Here is a 16,365-nt window from a genome sequence, read left to right as displayed (position 1 = left end):
AGTGAGTTTAAGCTAATGGCAGAGGAACAATTTGGAAAACGAGGGTGACAATGGTTGTACAACTTGAAGAATTAATCGGTGTCACAGAATTTTAGGTGTAGAAATTGTTGAACTGGTGTATGTTCTGCTGTGTCTCTTCTCAACGACAACAAAAAATAAAATAAATTTTTTTAAAAAAGAGCCGCCAGATTGCTTTCCAGAGTACCTGTAGTATTTACACCACCAGCGATACATAAATTACTGTTCCCCTGCCACAGCCAACACTTTAAGATTTGGAACTCTGAGGGGCCAATTTGGAGCTCTGCTTAGAATAAGCTGAAAAAACAGAGGTTATTTTTTTTAAAGCTGAGCTTCGAAAAACATCAGTCTTACTTATCCTCTACTTATCACGGCCTAATTTGGGGGTTTCTTTTTCCATTTTTTTCCAAGCCTGAACAAATGAAGAAAACAGGAAACCACTTGAGATAAACTTGGTTTGCCTAAGCTTTCCTAAATAAAGTTTTAAAATGCAGCATCGCCTTAACAAGCTTTATGGTGTAAGAGGAAAAGTGAACAGAAAACTAAGAGTGAGAAGCCTGGAATTCCATTTCACTCTTCATCTGACATTGCACATGACTTCAGTCAGATTTTTTAAAAATTGCACAAAACTCTACAATCTGGAAAGAACAAAGAAGATAGAGAATAAGAGATTTTTAAAAGATTTTTTTCACAGATCCTAGAAACCTGAAGAGATGATTTGACGAAGAAACCAGATTTGCACTAGATTTTGATTAAACTACAAATATTCACAGGACATTTGCTATGTGCTGCTAGGTGTCTTCCTTCTTGGGTTATAAATATACAGAAAGTCAACACAGGACCCATCATGGTCCATGCTGAAGGAGATTCAGTGATGGAGCAGACATACTGATGGATAACAGGGTATGAAAGGTTGAAGGAAATTAAAAATATATAATTTAAATATGATGGAGAATGGCCAGAAACTTCCAGAAAATGCCCTTGTGCTGCTATGTCCTGAATAAAGGACTTTACAAGGCTCAAGAGACTCTCTTTAGTGTTTCTGTGTCTCAGTCTTTTTGAATCTAAAATCCAGGTAACAGATAAAGTGTGTGCCAGGTGGAGAGGATGAAATCTCAAAAGGACAAAGTGCTGAGTCTGGTTCCTGGAATCCTGTGTAATCACAGGCGAGAAAAGGATGATTAATCTTTCCATAACTATCCACTTCAAACTCATGAAGGAAAAAAAAGGGTAAAAGGTGGTATTAAATCTACCAGTTATAAACCTGAGAGGAACAGCAAATATAGCCAGCATGGGTTCTGTCTAGAAATAAACACAATGAGAGAGCAAGTCCTACACTCAGAATTGGAAAGGTGTTCTGTTATTTTTTGATGGCCTTTCCATAAGAAGACCAACTTTTCCCCTTGCTGTCAAGCAGGCGCCTCCCTGAAATCTTAGCCCCCAACAAAACAAGATGCCCAAGGGGTTTATTTCATGACGGGTTGAACAGGAGAAAAAAAAAAATTTGCCTTTTCCTTCCATTTAGTTGAGTTTATGTATTTAAACAAGGAGCCTGTCTTTTGTGTCCAGGACCATTTTGTTCTGTAGGTATTTTTCTCAGGGCAGAAATCCCTCTTAAGACCTGGTTTTCTTGTTTGGGTGTCTCACACACAACAGACTTAGGCTGTTGACAGAAATGTTTAAGTGGCTGTGAAGTCTGGAGCCCAGATGTAATTCACCTGCCAAACCAGATCAAGGGTGAAGAGCAAAGAAGGAAAGCCAAAACTCCTCCTTTCCCTGAGGTGGGCCTCAGTCAACCTTAATGGATATATTAATAGAAAGAGGCAGTGTTGTGTGAGGGAGGGGGGACGAACCTTGTTAAAAACACATCAACAGATAAACTGGCCTTTTGTCAAGAGACGGTGGGATCACAGGCTGAGGCCATCAGGCTCCCCTGACCTGGAGGAGCTGGGCAAGACACTTAAAGGTATTGCATTTCATTGTGACACTGATGCTCCAGGCAAACGGGCAGAATTTGCCAAGCGGTGCTATGAGATTAGAAGGACTCGCCTTTGTCTTCTGATGACCTTGCCATGAGAAGACAGTGTGACACTGATAGAAATGACATTCACATCTCCCTCCCGTACCTGTGTGACCGCCACAGACCCCTCTGTGCAAACTATTAGCATTTTAGAATGTTAAAAAAAGGATCCACATTGTGCATTCCAAATTCACAGGATAAACTGAAACATCTAAAAAAAAACACCAAAAAACAAAAAGAGCAGAACCACCACATTCAAGGTCTGTTAACATGATTAAAAAAAAAAAAAAAGCTAGTAAAAATAGGCACTTATGGACACAGTGACATCTTATAGACATCTCACATGTTTTAATGTATTTATTCTTAGTTACAAAGATCTATATTTATTGCACTGTCTCAAAAATTATTTAAGCAATTTCTGTTTTAGCATTATTATTCTATTCTTCTTGCTGCCAGTGGCTTGAACACTGCACCTTTGTGCTAACCTCTCTCTCTCTGCACTCCCATTTTGTTTTGCCTTTCCCTCAGCCTTTTTCATACTTATTGCTTAGGACTTAATTTTGCTGTTAGAACAGCTGAGCCCCTTCCCTTTCCACCTGTCTCTCTCATCTATTTTCAGGTTATAGCTCAGGCTTGCCTTCCTCCTCCGAGAAAACCTCTGTTTACATATTCTCAAATGTTTGAAAACAAATCTACATTCTAATTTTTTCTAAATTTTATTAATTTTGTTGTTGAGAATATACACAGCAAAACATACACCAATTGAACATCTTCTACATGTACAGTTTAGTGCCATTGATTATATTCTTTGAGTTGTGCAACCATTCTCACCCTCTTTTTCTGAGTTGCTCCTTCCCCATTAAGATAAACTCACTGCCTCCTAAGGTTCCTATCTAATCTTTCAATTCGTTATTGTCAATTTGATCCCAAAGAGATAGTTCTTAAAAGAGCATAACGCTTAATGCAGACTTTTTTTTTTTTACTAGTTAAGCTAAATTATTGTTTGGTTTTAAGAAGACTTCAAGGGATATTTTTGGTTTAAGGTTTAAAGATGATCTAAGAGAAATTTTTTTTTTTTTTTAAGAGAAATAGTTTCAGGGGTTCGTCCACCCTCCGTGGCTCCAGAAAGTCTGGAGTCCATGAGAATTTGAAATCCTGTTCTGCATTTTCCCCCTTTTGATCAGGATTCTTCCATAGTTTCTTTGATCAAAATGTTCAGTAATGGTAGCGGGGCATTGTCCAGTTCTTCTGGCCTCATGGCAAAGGAGGCAGTTGTTCATGGAGGCAATTAACCACACATTCCATAGCCTCTTTCTATTCCTGACTCTTCTTCCTCTGTTGCTCCAGGTGAATAGAAACCAGTTGTTGTGCCTTGGATGGCCACTTGCAAGCTTTTAAGACCCAGGTACTACAGAACAAACTAGGAGTTAGAACAGAAGCTCTAAACACGTTATTAGACCAATAACATGAAACCATGACCGTTAACCTCCAAACCAAGAAAGCAAATCCCATGAGGTGTTTGGTTGTACATAAGCCTCAGGAGCTACTGCTTTTTTTTTTTTTTTGTCGTTTTGTTGTACTTATATCTATCACCCAACTTTTGTCAATTCAACTTTTTACAGGTGTACAACTTATTGACAGCAATTATAATAATCAGCTGTGCAACCCTACCCTTAACCAATGTGATTTTTCCATCGTGGTTAACCACCTTTTTCTCCTCTCTCCTGCCCCTGGTAACCACTAAAATACTTTGGTCTCCGTACATTTGCCTTTTCTTATATAAGTGAAGTCATACAATAATTGTCCTTTTGTGATAGGCTTATTTCACTCAGCATGTCTTCGAGCTCCACCCGTACTGTAGCCTGTATCAAGACTCCATTTCTCCAACTAGCTGAGTAGTATTCCATTGTATGTATGTACTATATTTTCTTTATCCATTCATCTATTGATGGGCATTTAGGTTGTTTCCACCTTTTAATTATTGTGAATAGTGCTGCAATGAACAATACCAGTCTCTGAGTCTCTGCTTTCAAGTCTTTTGGGTCTACACCTGGGAGTAGAATTTCTGGGTCACATGGTAGCTCTGGAGCCCTGGTGGTGCAGTGGTTAAGAGCTCGGTTGCTAACCGAAAGGCCAGAAATCCTATGGGGCAGTTCTCCTCTGTCCTTTAGAGTCACTATGAGTCAGAATCGACTCAATGGCAACAGGGTTTGGTTTCTATGCTAGTTCTATTTTTAGTTTTTTGAGGAACTGCCATGGCTGTACCATTTTGCATTCCCACCAGCAATGGATAAGTGTTCCAATTTCCTCACATCCTCACCAACATTTGTTATTTTGTTTTGTAATCTTAACCATTCTAGTGGGAGTGAAATAGTATCTCATTGTGGTTTTGATTTGCATCTTTCTGATGGCTAATGACATTGAGCATCTTTTCACATGTTTGGTGGCCATTTCAATGTCCTCTTTGATCAAATGTCCATTCAAGTCCTTTGCCCATTTTATGATTCGGTTGCCTTTTTGTTGTGGAAGTTTTACATATATTTTGGTTATTACATTCTTATCGAATATATTGCTTCCAAAGATATTCTCCTGGTTGGTAGCTTGTCTTTTCACTTTTGCTGAAATCTTCTGGTGAACACAAGTTTTGGATTTTTATGAGGTCCCATTTATTTGTCTTTTGCTGTTTGCATTTTGGTCATAACATTAGATAATCCATTGTTAAAAGTTAGGCCTGACAGTGTTGACCCTGCATTTTGTTCTAAGAATTTTATGGTTTTAGTTTGCACATTTAGATCTTTAATCCATTTTGAATTTGTCTTTGTGTATGATGTGAGGCATGGCTCCTGTTTCATTTTTCTACATGTGGAAATCCAATCTTCCCAGCACCATTTATTGAAGAGATTCTTCTTTCCCCATGGAATGGACTTAGCACCCTTGTCAAAATGCATTGACCATAGGTGTGTGGGTTTATTTCTGTACTCTCAATTCTATTCCATTGGACTATGTGTCTATTGTTACGCTAGTACTGGGCTGTTTTGATTACTGTAGCTGTATAAACCAAATCAAACCCACTGCCATCAAGTCGATTTCAACCCACAATGACCCCATAGGGTTTCCAAGGCTGTAAATCTCTACAGAAGCAGACTGCCACATCTTTCTCCCGTGGTGAGCTGTCATTGCTTTAATCATTGTGCCTCCAGGGTTCCTTGTAGCTGTATAGTATGCTATAAAATCAGAAAATGTGAGTTCTCCTAATTTGTTCTTCTTTTTCAACATTGCTTTAGCTATTGGAGGCCTCTTGCCATTCCATATAAAGTTGAGGATTGGTTTTTCTATTTCTGTAAAGAAGGCTATTGAAATTTTGATTGGGATTGCATTAAATCTACAGATTGATTTGGGTAGTGCTGACATCTTAACAATATTAAGTCTTCCAATCCATGAACATGAAACATCTTTTCATTTATTTAAGCCTTCTTTAATCTCTTTCAGCAGTGTTTTCTGGTTTTCATTGTGTAAGTCATTCACGTCTCTGGTTAGATTCATCCCTAGGTATTTTATTCTCTTAGATGCTATTGTAAATGAAATTGTTTCCCTAATTTCCCTTTCATATTTCTCATTGTTAGTGTATAAGAACCCAACCGATTTTTGTGTGTTGACCTTGTACCCTGCAACTTTACTAAATTCCTCTGTTAGCTCTAGAAGTTTTCCTGTGGACTCTTTGGGTCTACATTCTAATCTGAGCTGCTCTTTATTAGTGACATCAACAATGAGGTTCACCATTCTCTGGAAACAAACCAAAAGCTTTAAGCTGAGATCTACTTGCAAAACGTAGTATTAAGTCAGCGTTCGCTTTTACTATCTACGAGAGTAAATACATAACAGCTGGTTAGTTTTATTTCTTTTTCTTGTCTATGATCCCCAAACCAAACCCACTGCCGTAAAGTTGATTTCCACTCATAGTGACCCTATAGGACAGGGTATAACTGCTTCATAGGGTTTCCAAGGTTATAAATCTTTACAACAGAAGACTGCCACATCTCTCTCCCATGGAGTGGCTGGTGGTTTCAAACTGCTGACCTCTTGGTTAGCAGCCAAGTGCTTAACGACTGCGCCAACATACATATAGTTAATGTCAGTTGCCGTTAAGTCAATACTGACTCATGGTGACCCAATAGGTACTTTAAAATGTTAACCTTAAAAACAGTTGTCTTATTATGGCATTTATTATTGGTGACTAGCTTAGCATTGTTGTTGTTAGGTGCCACTGAGTCAGTTCCGACTCACAGTGACCCTATAGGACAGAGCAGAACTGCTCCACAGGGTTTCTAAGGAACAGCTGGTGGATTTGAACTGCCAACCTTTTGGTTAGCAGTTGAGCTCTTAATCACTACACCACTAGGGCTCCAGCTTAGTATTATTACACCTTGGTAAATATTTCTCCTTGTGGAATATCTGGAGACTGTGCTGCAGGGGGAGCCCTGGTGGCACAGCAGTTAAGAGTTTGGCTGCTAAGTAAAAGGTCAGCAGTTCAAATCCACCAGCTGCTCCTTGGAAGCCCCATGGGATAGGTCTACTCTGTTCTATAGGGTCACTATGAATTGGAATTGACTCGCCAGCAAAAATTTTTTTTTTTTTTTGGTGCTGCAGGAAGCACAGGCTCCTCCCTCCACCACCCATATAGTGTGCATCGTTATACGCAGGTCAAATATAACAAATGCAAACAGAGCATGGAGTCAGACTCCGACAATTTATTTTACTGAATTTAGATTCAAGTTCAACTAACCACTGTAACAGGTAATAAGATTCAAACATCTGAGAAAAATGCATTTAAATCACAAGACAGCAAGCTCACATAGAGTTTCTGGGTGATCGGATAAACTTTCTCTTTATTGATTCTCAACACCCATCATGTGCAAGCGTGGCAACATGAGGTTGCCAAAATACAGAAAGTTATGTGACACCATGATAATCCTCCAATATGTCCATCCTTACTTTGACTGAAAAACATTGCTTTAAAAAAAAAAAAAAAAAACACAGTTAAATATGTCCCTTAGTTTTTATAATTGCTAACGGTAAAAGGTAATTTTAGTAACAGAACAACAAAGATTTCTCCTGGGTTGGTCACATCATTCATTATTGAAAGGGAAAGTCAGTATCAGAAAAAAAAACACTGAAATAAATAATATAGGTAATTTTGCTGCATTGCACATTACTGCATACAATTCTAAAGCTGTTTTTTTTTTTTTTAAAAAGCTTGGAAAACACATTTGCCTTTTTTAGTTTCTTGTTAAGTGATGCATGCTTCTTGTAACAACAACTATTCTATGTAGGCCTGAGTTTAAAACGTAAATAGTCCTTAAGCCAAAGCTTGTCAACCCTAGTGCACAGGTGTGGCCAATGGGTGGAGAATGGTGATCGCTGAAGCCCTTGGGATGGCCCCACAGAACCCCCACGTTCCCAGCCTCCAGCTGTGGGCAGCCACTCCAGATTGCACTTAGGTTGGGAAGCACTGCCTAAAACCAGCAGTTTAGAGGTGAAAATGTGCAAAAATCACTGATACAAGTCCATGTGTTTGTACTTTTACTGTCTGATGTCCCTAAATGGGTTGTAAAATCTTTGAGAATGTGCTCTGAAGGTTTAAAAAAGACAAACACACAAGATGGCTAAGAAACACGTAAGCATTTACTACAGGAGGGTTTCTGGCAAGATTTCACTTATAATACTCTTACTGTTACGGTTTTTAGCAAGTTCCAGGTCCGATTTCTTTTGCTTTCTACTACAAGTATACAGAGTTTACTGCCTTCCTGGCCAGTCCTGAATTACTATTCATCCTTTTCCTGAATTAAGCTCCTCCCATGCTTGCCCTCTGATCCTATTCTTGTAACATTTGGAGAACTAGCCTGTTCTCCCTTCTTTGGTAAAGGATAGAGAGTAACTGCGTGAGACCATCTCTGGAGCACAATCTATTGTGGCTACAGACACTTCCAACACAACATAATGATCCCTCCTAAATAACACTTTTTTTTGGACTATGTTTCCTGGCTTGTTAGAAAACTGATCTTGGAAATTAGAAGAAAAGATAGTGAAATTCTGGTGTATAAACAAATATTTAAGATTGAAGTTTGGTCACTTCTCCTGCCTACCTTTTAGTATCCACAGATGGTAGTTGCCTATACATACAGATATACTGCCTATATCCTTTCTTGAACTGATTGTTCTCACAGGGGTCAGCAAACTTTCTGTAAAGGGCCAGACAGTAAATATTTTATGCTTTATAGGCTGGGGTATGGGTGGGAGGCCACATACAATTTCTGTTGTATATTTTTTTTTCTTACAAACCTTTAAAAATGATTCTTAATTCATGGGTCTCACAAAAAGTCCAGAGGCCAGAACTGGCCTGTAGGAGATAGTTTGCCAGTTTGCCCTGATCCAGGGAATTCTTTGTCAGGGGAACATGGGTGCCTAACAATACCAAGTATAGGGTTGTCTGGGCCTTAGGCTCCTAGCTTGCGGATCTGTTTTGATGGACAGTTTCCTGCAGCAAGGCTCCTCAGGTCAGGCTTAAAGTAGAACTCCTGTATGTTTGTTGCTGCTCTGTCCCCTGAAAGCTAAAGAGTTGGGCCAAAATTTGCATCCTTTATTTAGAAACCGGCTAGGAAGCTTTAATTAAGGCCTATTTAAATCTGTGACTATGCTGGCTTATCCTTGCCTAGATTTTAAAAGCAAAATAACACACCCTGGATATTTAACATTTTTCATTTTACAGATTAGGGACTTGTTAGTACATAGTGGTTGATGGTAGAAAAACTAAAGTGTAAACATACTTCCTCTTCATCACTAATGCCTCCCAGCCTACGGGGACAAACCCTATCTAAGAATTCCAGGAGAAGCACGCCAGTTCACTCCATTTCTGAGGTATCTATGGCACAGCTTATTTGTTAACTGGATCTTGATAAAGGGGGAGTGTTTACTAAGGACCAAGGATTTCAACAGCTGGAGACCAGCATTTCAGAGGCTGCTCTCTAAATTCACGGAGACATGTATCCCCCCCATGTCTCTGGAACAAGACACTCTATACATTAAGTGCTGTAACACCGTACAGCTCCTCCAACCTTCTAGACATCTGAGATGCAAACATTCTACAAATGTTTTTTCACTGCTACAATATTCATTTTGAAGAACAGAGTAAGAGAATTTGCATTTCTTTCATAAATTTGCACTCTTTTACATTAAGATAAACTCCAACTTTTTTTTTTTCTGAGTTAAATAAGGGTTTCAGGATTTGAATTCTTTAATCAGTGATTTTTTAAGAAGCAGCTGATGGTTCTCAACATACACATATACTAACAACTATACGAATTTAACTATTCTGGAATTAAAACATGGTGCGCATACACACACACACATATGTACACACACACACACAAAAAGAACCAAACCCGTTGCCATCAATTCAATTTCAACTCACAGTGACAGAGCAGAACTACTCCATACAGTTTCCAAGGAGCGCCCGGTGGATTCGAACTGCCGACCTCACGTTTAGCAGCCATAGCACTTAACCACTATGCCACCAGGGTTTCCGATGTACAAAAAGAAAACCTAAAAACTATGTATGAGAATTCCCAAAGCTTCTAAACTAAACAAACAGGCAGAAAACAACCGTTACCACAGACGCCGATCCAGTTGTCCTTAGGTTTTTGTTTAAAATGCCGTATTTGTTTTCTTCAAAACAAGAGTTTATTTCATGTATTAAACTCAGACCCTTAGTTTGGATTTACAGTGGCACTGCCAACACCTCAGCCACAGCAGTAACAGAGTTTTAGGGGATCTACGAAGTAAATCAGCTGGGACTACTTTTAAGTAAGGGAGAAAATATCAACTTGAAGTTGGAAGAAACTGAACACAATTAAACAAGGAACTATGTACCACTAAGAAATACTGGAGTACCTCTAAGTGGGCCCAAGATCTAGGTTTAGGAACATCGAAACCAGTGAAACTTTATGAATTTTCCGAGTCTTTCAAAAATAAAGAGTTCTAATGCCACTAGGGTCGCTATGAGTCGGAGTCGACTCAACGGCAGTGGGTTTGGTTTGGTTTGGTTTTAATGCCACTAAAAGACGGGATACAGAAAGGAATTACCTGTGGTCACAAAAACATAACGGTAATGGGGATTCTTCTAAATAAAATGAAAACAGTCAATTGAGAAGGGCCTGTTTTCAAAAGAAAGAGTGCTGCCTGACCTCAATTTTTCACGTGCACACACAAAGCTCTCGTAAGTATTTCACAATGGACAGACCTCTTCATTACTGATTTTAAAAATGGTTCTCTCCTGGTACCTGGATTTCTCTATTTTTACTATAAAAGGTTTTGTATTTTTACAACTGCAAGGATGACATACAGCAACAGACGTGAACAACAAACAAAATTAAATATTACCCTCTTTAGGTCAGAGCTTTCAAAATAGAGAGAGAAGAAAAAAAGGATTATAATCGCAGTCCGTATGTTTTTGGTTCTGTGAAAATATCACTATTCAGTTCTATCTTCACTGACAGATGCTGTCTTTTCCATTTCTCTCGCAACATAAAAGTGCATTTGATTAAAAGTTAACATACCTTAGAGAAAAACCAAAAATCTTGGTAAATATTGGCAGATGTCCTCTGTAGCAAAAATCAAGTGAATTCCCTTTTCCCTACTTAACTTAAAGCTGTATCCAAAATGGCTAAATGCAGTATTTCTAGGAAGCAGGGCTTGAAAACAATGGATTTTGTTTTAAGGAACCAAAAGGGAAAGGAAAAACAAAACTGAATGAGAATAAAGAGGAGAAACCCTGAGGCAAAAATGGCTTTTCCTTTAGAGTCTTCCTGGAGCTCTCTAACTCCCAGGCTCATAGGGTCCCAGCAATCTTCTGAGAAGGAAGGCCTTCCTCCATCCAGAGGGTGGCAGCCGAACCATTCCGCAGTGTCCACCGGTGAATGCGCCGAAGGCGCAGCAGGTACAGGAGGATGGACAGCAGGACCACCAAGAAGCAGCCAGAGAACAGGTAGTGATTGTAGACAAAGGAGAAGCCCCGCCAGTGAGCGTGACTGGCCCGGAAAATCTCCTGCTGGATATCTCTGTCCACGTGGAAACAAAAATCAACAAAAACAAACAAAACAGGTGAGAGATAACAGAACTACCAGACAGGAAATACGAGATAAGAAGTAGCACACAGGATATGAGTGAGAGGACCTGGCTTAGGACCCAGCTCTGTAGACAAGAACTGTAACCTCGGTCTCTGAGACTCGGTTTCCTTAGCTCTAAAATGTAGGACAATATGGCTTAATGTGGGGTAGTTATAAGTACTACACAAGATAACGTGGAAGTGTATTCAAAAGTCTGTACAGTTATTGCCATTATAATTTGGGTAATAAATATCTGAGAAATTTTAGGAGAACCGTGTTTTCAGTAATACATGGAAGCCAGTATGGAACCAAACCACGTGACTTTGATCTGTAATACCCACTACTCACAATTTTTGCAGTTAACCCAGTCAAAGTATTCCTGGGAGATGCTCAATTAAATGAAAAAAGAAAAAGAAACTAATACCTCATTTATCAGTTAACCAAGGGTTCCTAGCGTGGGTCAATGGATGGCCAGTGCGTGAACTTTAAAGGGGAAGATGTTACGCCTCTTTATTTTCAGCAATCTCTTACTGAAACTTAGTATTTCCTTCAAGCATGAACGTGGACAACGAAGTGCTGTGGTATTAGCAGGACCTGTGGTTTTGTCACTAGTGAAAATCGCGAATACTTTATATCACATTACAGTGCTCTACATGTCTGAATATCACCGACACTCACTGCTACACTGAAATGATAGAAATTACCAGTTCTACTGTGGGATCTTGATACTTACTGTGTTAATAAAAAAGCACATGTATTACTACATCAGAAACTTTTTTTTGTTATATTTTGATACATATCTTCTAATACAGTGGTTTCCTCTGTAATCTATGTATTTATACCAAGCATTTATAAGTACTTTGAGAAAGGGTCCAAGGGCATAAAGGTTAAGAACCCCTGAATTAGCCCTTCTCCAGGGGCGAGGGAACAGATAGTTGAGAATAATCCAACAGAGGGCAGCAGCACTGTCTACTATAGGATGGGTCAGGAGGGGCAGAAAGGAAGGAAACACTGGAGGGGAGGTGGGAAACACCAAAGTCAAACTTCACAGGATTTACAGTCTTACCCATGGGCAGATCTAACAACACTACCCCAAATATCCACAGACTACAGGAGGCTCACCCCTGTCTAATACCGTGGCCATGATGCATCCTAACTGCTGAAAACCATCTTTTTTGGATTTACATTGCCCAATTCACAGCCATACCTTAGGGGTAAAAAGCGAGTCCTATAAAGGATTGCTCCTAGGGTCCATTGAACCTCCTTGTCATAAACTTGCAAGGCGGTCTTTAGATTTTTATAATTGACAGGAAACGAAAAGCCCCTATGAAACACCTCAAACATCCAGGCAGATTTGAAGCACTGATACCTACAAATACAAAACACAACATAAATCAGACTGGTCACTTGTCAAAATGATACTATACACAAAGACATCTTTCACTCTGCAACCAGCAATGAGGTAAAGCTTTATTAGGCAGCTCTCAGATGAGAAAAACCAACTGGATATGTTTCAAGTTGATTTAATTGGTTTATGTCTCTTGTCCTACAACATGAAACAGTTTACCTGTCAAATCAATTAGTTCATAACTGGTCTCTGTATTATTTAACACAATGCCACGACAGTTCCCCCACCTCAGGCATTCCATCATTTATTCACTGAATAAATATTGAGCAAGTGCCAATCTCTCTGGACCTCAGTTTTCTTATTTATAAAATGAGAACATACGAATTGATTATCTGTAAGGCTCCTTTCAACTCTAATAGTCTATGATTCTACATATTTATTAGAGGCTCACTTTTTGCAAAGTACTATGCAAAGCAAGTAATTAGATATAATAAATAATATGATATAATCACTGTTCTTAAGGGACTTACAATGAAAGGGGATTTTAAAAAATCAACAAATAATAAAACATTCCTAACAATGCAGAAGAGAAACTAGATAACTGGAAGCTCCTAAAAACCAAACACTCATGCTCATTCAAAGACTTCACAAAAGAGTAAAAAGATTCCCTGCAGACTGGGAAAAAGTTTTTACCTATGACATTTCTGATTAGTGTCTGATCTCTAAAATCTACATGATACTGCAAAAACTCAACTACAAAAAGCCAAATAATCCAATTAAAAAATGGGCCAAGGATATGAACAGGCACTTCACTAAAGAAGACATTCAGGTAGCTAACAGATACATGAGGAAATGCTCATGATCATTAGCCATTAGAGAAATGCAAATCAAAACTACAGTGAGATTCCATCTCACCCCAAAAAGGCTGGTATTAATCCAAAAACACAAAATAATAAATGTTAGAGAGGTTGTGGAGATACTGGAACGGTTATACACTGCTGGTGGGAATGTAAGATAGTACAACCACTTTGGAAATCGATTTGGCGCTTCCTTAAAAAGCTAGAAATAGAACTACCATAAAACCAAAAAAAACCAAACCAGTGTCATCGAGTTGAATGGGACTCATAGCGACCCTACAGAACAGAGTAGAACTGCCCCATAGAGTTTCCAAGGAGCACCTGGTGGATTCAAACTGCCATACAATCCTGCAATCCCACTCTTTGGCATATATCCTAGAGAAATAAGAGCCTTTATACATACAGATATATGCACACTCATGTTCACTTCAGCATTGTTTACAATAGCAAAAAGATAGAAGCAACCAAGGTGCCCATCAGCAGATGAGTAGACAAATAAATTATCATATATTCACACAATGGAATACTACGCATGAATAAAGAACAACGATGAATCCGTGCAACATTTCGTAACATGGAGGAATCTGGAAGGCATTCTGCTGAGTGAAATTAGTCAGCTGCAAAAGGACAAATATTGCATGGGACCACTATTATAAGAACTGGAAAAATAGTTTAAACAGAGAAGAACATATTCTTTGATGGTTACGAGTGCGGGGAGGGAGTGAGAAGGGTTTTCACTAATCAGATAGTAGATAAGAACTATTTTAGGTGAATGGAAAGACAATACACAGTACAGAAGAGGTCAGCACAACTGGACTAAACCAAAAGAAAAGAAGTTTCCTGAATAAACTGAGTGCTTCAAAGGCCAGTGTAGCAGGGTGGGGGTTTGGGGGCCATGGCTTCAGGGGACATCTAAGTCAATTGGCATAATAAAATCTATTAAGAAAATATTCTGCATCTCACTTTGGAGAGTGGCGTCCGGGGTCTTAAACGCTAGGAAGCGGCCACCTAAGATGCATCAACTGGTCTCAACCCACCTGGAGCAGAGAAGAATGAAGAGCACCAAAGACACAAGGTAATTACGAGCCCAAGAGACAGAAATGGCCACCTAAACTAGAGACTATATCAGCCTGAAACCGGAAGAACTAGATGGTGCCCGGCTACAACTGATGGCTGCCCTGACAGAGAGCACAACGGAGAGCCCCTGGGGGAGCAGGAAAGCAGTGCGATGCAGACCCCAAATTCCTGTAAAAAGACTAGACTTAAAGGTCCGATTGAGATTAGAAGGACCCCAGAAGTCATGGTCCCCAGACCTTCTGTTCGCCCAAGACAGGAACCATTCCCAAAGCCAACTCTTCAGACAGGGATTGGACTGAACTATGGGACAGAAAATGATACTAGTGAAGAGTGAACTCCTTGGATCAAGTAGACACATGAGACTCTGGGGGCAGCTCCTGTCTGGAGAAGAGATGAGAGGGCAGAGGGGGTCAGAAGCTGGCCAAATGGACATGAAAATAGAGAGTGGAGGGAAGGAGTGTGCTGTCTCATAAGAGGCAGAGCAACTAGGAGTATATAACCCATTGCCATCGAGTCAACTCCAACTCGTAGCGACCCTATAGGACAGAGTAGAACTCCCCCATAGAGTTTCCAAGGAGTGCCTGGCAGATCTGAACTGTGGATGTTTAGGTTAGCAGTCGTAGCACTTAACCACTATGCCACCAGGGTTTCCTGGAGTATACAGCAAGGTGTATATAAATTTTTATAGGAGAGACTGACTTGGTTTATAAATTTTCACTTCACAATAAAAAATTAAAAAATCAACAAATAACTATAAAACAAAGCAAAATATGATAAATGCCACTAGAGAGGCATAATTAGTGCTAGGGAGACTCCAAGAGAAAGGACGGAGTCTGGTTGGGTGGACAGAGGAAAACTTGAAAGTGACAGTGAAGTCTGTGGAGGACTATAACAAGCAAGGATATGAATAAGGGAATTTCAGGTGGAAGAAACAGCAAAGTCAAGCAAGAAAATACAGGATATGTTTGGGGACAAGTATTTGCCCAGTAAGAAAGGAGACAAGGGGAGATGAAAAGGAAGAGAGACTGATGAAGATAAAAAGGTTGATTGGGCCAAGGTGTGGCAAGCTAATGGGTCAATACTGAAGTAAAGGCTTCTGAGAAACACTCTGACTTAACTACCCACTACTTACTTTAGCCTATGGAGGTCAGCATGAGAGGCATAGAGTCCTCGGTCAAAGCGTTCCCGCAAGATGGACCACTTTGTCGCGCAATAATCCTGAAATTTTATACAAGATAAAATATTAGTAAAGGTGTATTAAAACTTTTTTTTCATTTTAAAAAAGGTTTGCAAAATTCCTATTGGTAATAAGCATATCCTTCCAATTAGGAAACACATACAAGCTTAACTTATATATGTGTACAATGAATGCAAGTCATACAAACACTCAGTATTTACTGATTAGCAAATACAATGTTTGTTCTTTGTCTTAAAATTCTGCCAAACCTATAGTTAAAAAGAATTTCACTGCCAACAACCAACGTCTTCAAAGCTGTTTAGTTTCTCTCTGAATGACTGCATGTTACAGGCATATGATTTTGGAAAAATGAAACAATATTTTAACTAGTTCAAACTGAGTACCTATGTCTGTGCCAGACACAGTATGAGGTACTGGGAATACAAAGATGATTACTAAGGCCTTTGTCTTGAAGTGAAAGAGGTACCACCTTTTCCTGAAGTTATTTATTTGTAATATTAACAGCTAACATTTACTGAGCACTATGCGTCTGAATCTGTGTTAAGTGCTTTTTCTGAATTTAACATTTAAAGCAAGGGAGGACCAGGTTACTATTATAACCTTTATTTAATGGAGGAAGGAATGGAAGCTCAGAAAGATGAGCGAGCTTGTCTGGGGTATGCAATAGGGACACAAGGGGACAGCAC

General features: G+C 39.3%; 1 protein-coding gene across 2 annotated transcripts in view; it reads right to left on the bottom strand.

Annotated features, from left to right (window-relative positions):
- Nucleotides 1-6,771: 6,771 nt before the first annotated feature.
- Nucleotides 6,772-16,365, bottom strand: part of ENTPD4 (ectonucleoside triphosphate diphosphohydrolase 4) — a 29,845-nt gene continuing 20,251 nt past the window's right edge. For both annotated transcript variants that reach the window (XM_049866279.1, XM_049866280.1), the window contains exons 11-13: nucleotides 15,614-15,699; nucleotides 12,407-12,568; nucleotides 6,772-11,151 (exon numbers count right to left, since the gene is read on the bottom strand). In XM_049866279.1, the coding sequence (XP_049722236.1) occupies nucleotides 10,923-11,151; nucleotides 12,407-12,568; nucleotides 15,614-15,699 (477 nt within the window). In that variant the 3' untranslated portion in view covers nucleotides 6,772-10,922. The remainder of the gene's footprint in view (nucleotides 11,152-12,406; nucleotides 12,569-15,613; nucleotides 15,700-16,365) is intronic.

The sequence above is a fragment of the Elephas maximus genome, chromosome 22 (genome assembly GCF_024166365.1).
Source record: "Elephas maximus indicus isolate mEleMax1 chromosome 22, mEleMax1 primary haplotype, whole genome shotgun sequence".
Taxonomy (NCBI): domain Eukaryota; kingdom Metazoa; phylum Chordata; class Mammalia; order Proboscidea; family Elephantidae; genus Elephas; species Elephas maximus.
Note: the sequence above shows the minus strand (reverse complement) of the source record. Positions and strands in the feature narration are given on the sequence as shown.